Below are 4,126 nucleotides of genomic sequence, written 5' to 3' on the forward strand. Positions count from 1 at the left end.
GATTGGAAATTATTTTGACAAGATTGCATGAGGGTATTTCAAGGAATTTCAGAAGAAGATGCATGCAAGGGTGAGAATATTGGCAAAAGTTGTCAACCGGTAAGAGGGCACTATATGTTTTATGGTTGATACAGACACTTGCATTATGGAGGTAGTTGAGCCTTGGACTACATGAATCTTACCCATGGGATACAAAGTTGACAAGGATCTTCTAATAGCATATGCAAATCATTTTCTTGGACAATCGGTTGATACCACAACAGAGAGGTTTGGTACTTACAAGGAGAAATCCCTTCAAGTGCACTCTGAACTCCAAAAACTAGTTATAGCAAAGAAAGTTAGAAAGGAAGTTGACAAGCAGGATTTACAAAGGAGGCCATTGCAAAAGAAAAAGCTAAACATGTTGCTCAACAGGCTACAAAATCAAGCACTCTCACTGGTACCTCCATCGGTATGTAGACAAGAGATGGAAAGGAGAAAGCTATAGAAAAAGAAAAAACTAGAAGTTGTTACGAAAGAGAAACTGACAGATAAATATTCAAAGATTCAATTCCAGAAGAAGGGAAAGATTGTTGATCCCCCTAATGAACCAGTAAAGTCTGGTAAAAGGAAGAAACAATAGGAAAAGAAACTATTTGTTAATAAAGAGGCAACTAAATTTGATGAAGAAAAGACAACCCTAAGGGCTAGTGTCAAAAATCCTAAGGTTACCAAAAAGACATATGCTAAATCTTCAAAGAAACCAGTAACATTACATGATACTTGTGAGAGAATGATTATGCTTATTAAAAATTATGGAATTTATAAAAGATTTAATTCATTGTTTAATCATTTGACTGAAAAAGAACAAATAGAAATTGAAGATGCAGTTGTATATATTATGGATAAATTCAATAAGGCCCTTATTGAATTGCACGGGAAAATTCCTAATTCTTTATACAATAAGATTGATGCAAGATGGAAGGATGTAATGAAAAAAGATAGAGAATTTGTTGAATATACACTCAAGAATCTTCAACTGGAGGTAACTAAGGAGCAACTAGAGGATGTACTTATGAATTCTAAGTCATCTTTTAGATCAAAGAAGAGGTTGATTAGAATGCTTATTGGAGAAACCCAATCAGTCCAAAAAGAGACTAAAATTTTGATAAAGAAATATTTGGGTCTAATTCCTATTGATGAGGAAAAAGATGAGGAAGAGAAATCAGAGACACTTAAAGAAGAAGATCTTCTAGATGATGTACAAATTGAAGATCTACAACTTGATGAAATTTTGCTAGATGACCAACTAGTGAACACACAGACTGAACTTGTGATTATTCCTAATAATGATATTGGTAATGGTGATGATATTGATAATGGCGTTGATGCTAATATTGCTGATAATATAGATATGAAACATGTTAATGTTCAAATGACTGAAGAACAAGAACAAGAACAAGGACAAGAAGAGAGGAAAATTGAAGAAGAAAAGAGCTCTTATGAGCCATCGGTGAACATTTAGACTATTGACATTCAACCACCATCGATAAATGATACTAACAATAATAAAGATAAGACAAAATAAAAGAAGGATGAGCCACCAGTTAATGCACCAACTACTGATACACAACCACCACCAGTAAAGTCTAGTAATGAAGAAAATCAAAAAGAGAAGTTAGAAGATAAAGACAAAGAAAAGGAAGAAAAAGAGAAAATAGAGGACAATGTGCCAAAAGTGACACCTTTGTCACTTGATTCCAAAAAGAAAGTTGATGATGAAACTGACAATGATTCTATAATCATACAAGGACCATTGGACATGGACAATTTGAGTGCTACAGAATTGATGAACATTGCAACAGTCATGCAGTCTCATTCACAAAAGAAGAGACTTTTGGAGCAGCAAAAGGAGGTAGAGACCATACAAAATGCAGTTGAAATTTTGTCAAGTCTCCTACCAGAGACTGATACAAACAATTTTTCCACTCCTATTGACAAGCTTAGACAACTTTATTATGATGTTGGAGAGCAGATGAATTCTTTAGAAGATGCAACTTATATGAGCGTTGAGAAGAATTACAAGAAAAAAAGAACAGAGCAATTAATGACTGAAATTGATATAGGGAAAGTTTCTCTCACTGTCAATAAAGACTATTTGAAAGAAGCACTTGAAATCGGAGGTAAAATCTAAGTTTTCATTATTTTGTGCTAACTTTAAGATGAAGAAGGAGGAAGCAGAGAAAGAACTTGAAGTTCTTAGTGAGTCATTTAGACCCCTTAATGACTGTACAATTAGTTTTGGTCAATCCATTGTTGAACTTCAACATAAGCTGAAAGTATATGAGCATGAATAGGTGAAGAGAGTCAGATCATTGCAGGAATTGCAAACACAACTGATAGCCAAGGTGAAGATCCTACAAAGATCTTACAAGGAAACTGGGGCAATCCTTGTTACACCTAAGATGAGCACCTTAGATGCAATGGAGGAGCTTTCCAGATAGATACAAACTCATGTGGAGATAACTGGAACAATTTTGGAGACATAGCATAATGATTTGAAACAATTGAAGTCTCATTTTAGTGATGCTTTTTCCAAGATTGCAATGTAAAGACATTATAAATTTCATATCTTTCTATATGCTATGCAATTTTAATGCAAATTTTGATGTTACATGTATTTATCTTTCATGTTTTTACTTCTTTATTTGGTATTGTTGTCAAAGGGGGAGTAATAGAGAGTCAGTCAAAATTTTGTATGTAAGGATAGTATGAGTCTTATACTTGTTTGTAATAGCATGCAATTGCTAAGGGGGGGTATATGTCATGAAGTCAATTTTTGTTGTGCACACTTAGTTGACATTTTTTTCATAAGTGTTTCCATAAATGCCAAAGGGGGAGAATGTTGGCATTTGACTGAATTGGTAAAGATTGTTGTTGATATACAACCTATAAATGATTGATTGCTGAAGATGATGAAAAGGTTGAGATTCATATTTGGTGACTAAGTTTTGTGTTTTCATTGATGGCAACAATTTTTTTGTAGTAATCTAAGTTTTGGAAGTCAACCGGTAAGGCTTAACCAGTACAAAAGATAGTTTGACAGAGAACCGGTAATTAGGACTTCAACTGGTAAAAAATGAACAAAGTTGCATTCAAGCAATTGGTACAGGTGATTCTTGAAGAGTTGGATGATGCGGTTTCAAAGAAGTGTTGGAGACAGGTATTTGAAGCTATGTTCACAACCACACTAGTACATTCAATTAGATGAGTGAGATTTGATGTATAGAGTAGACAAACTCAAAGAACACTAAATCGGTAGTGATAAACTCACTTAAATTGGGAAACCAACCTAGGATTTGTTTTGTTTTTTCAGTGGCCGACATAAGTAAAACATGGAATGTAAGGTTGTCTAGATGCATTGAACCTAGAAAATTGTTCCAAGGTTGTAGCCGACTAAAAGTGAATGTTTATAAAAAGTGTGATGTCGTATGAAGTCAGTGTGTGTAAGTGTATGAGATCATTAGCGAATGATGGGAATGTGATTATGCGTTGAACAGGGAAGCTCTATAATGAAGTGTTGTTAAAGTTTTGAGGATCTGAAGGGGATCTTATCAGACACAGGAGGTGTTACATGAAGATCTTTTCACTCATGTTTATCTAACAGTTTGCAGCAGCAAAATCCCCTAACCAAGTAGGTCCTATCAGACATTAATATGTAAATAACCTAATAGGGTAGCTCTATATTAGAGTCCTAAATCCTCTTGCAAGGTTGATCCTAATAGGTCAAAGCTCCTTACAGGGCTTATCATTGAAATCCCTTAACTGGGTGACTCTTAATCGAGTCTGCTCTGCATAGTTGTAAGACCTTAACCGGTCAAGATTTCTAATTTGTAGATAGTGAATCTTGTGGGTACCAACTCCCACAGTGGTTTTTCCCTTTTGGTTTTTCCATGTATAAATATCTTGTATTATGTGGAATTTGTTTTATTGGGCATTAGCTTATGTGGTGTTATTTATTTTATGCTTATTATGTTTTAAGTTGTTGAAGGTGGTAATTAGATTCATATTGTTTTTGCTTGCACTGATTCACCCCCCCCCCCCTCCCAGTGCCTTATAAGTTCATCAATAATAGGTAGAAATAAAT

At 34.5% G+C, this 4,126-nt stretch overlaps 1 protein-coding gene across 1 annotated transcript; it reads left to right on the forward strand.

Moving 5' to 3' along the window:
• Nucleotides 1–772: 772 nt before the first annotated feature.
• LOC131037880 (uncharacterized) lies at nt 773–2,173 on the forward strand. The gene is made up of 2 exons (XM_057970120.2): nt 773–1,492; nt 1,574–2,173. Exons 1-2 carry the CDS (start codon nt 773–775, stop codon nt 2,171–2,173), a joined length of 1,320 nt encoding a protein of 439 aa, XP_057826103.2.
• Nucleotides 2,174–4,126: the final 1,953 nt, after the last annotated feature.

This window comes from Cryptomeria japonica, chromosome 4 (genome assembly GCF_030272615.1).
Source record: "Cryptomeria japonica chromosome 4, Sugi_1.0, whole genome shotgun sequence".
Classification (NCBI taxonomy): Eukaryota; Viridiplantae; Streptophyta; class Pinopsida; order Cupressales; family Cupressaceae; genus Cryptomeria; species Cryptomeria japonica.

Excerpts from the sequence above, each read along its gene's own strand:
- LOC131037880 (XM_057970120.2), top strand. The coding sequence starts at position 773 with ATGATTATGCTTATTAAAAATTATGGAATTTATAAAAGATTTAATTCA. Across the intron at positions 1,493-1,573 it reads AGAGCTCTTATGAGCCATCG|GATGAGCCACCAGTTAATGC; the intron begins GTGAACATTTAG and ends AAATAAAAGAAG.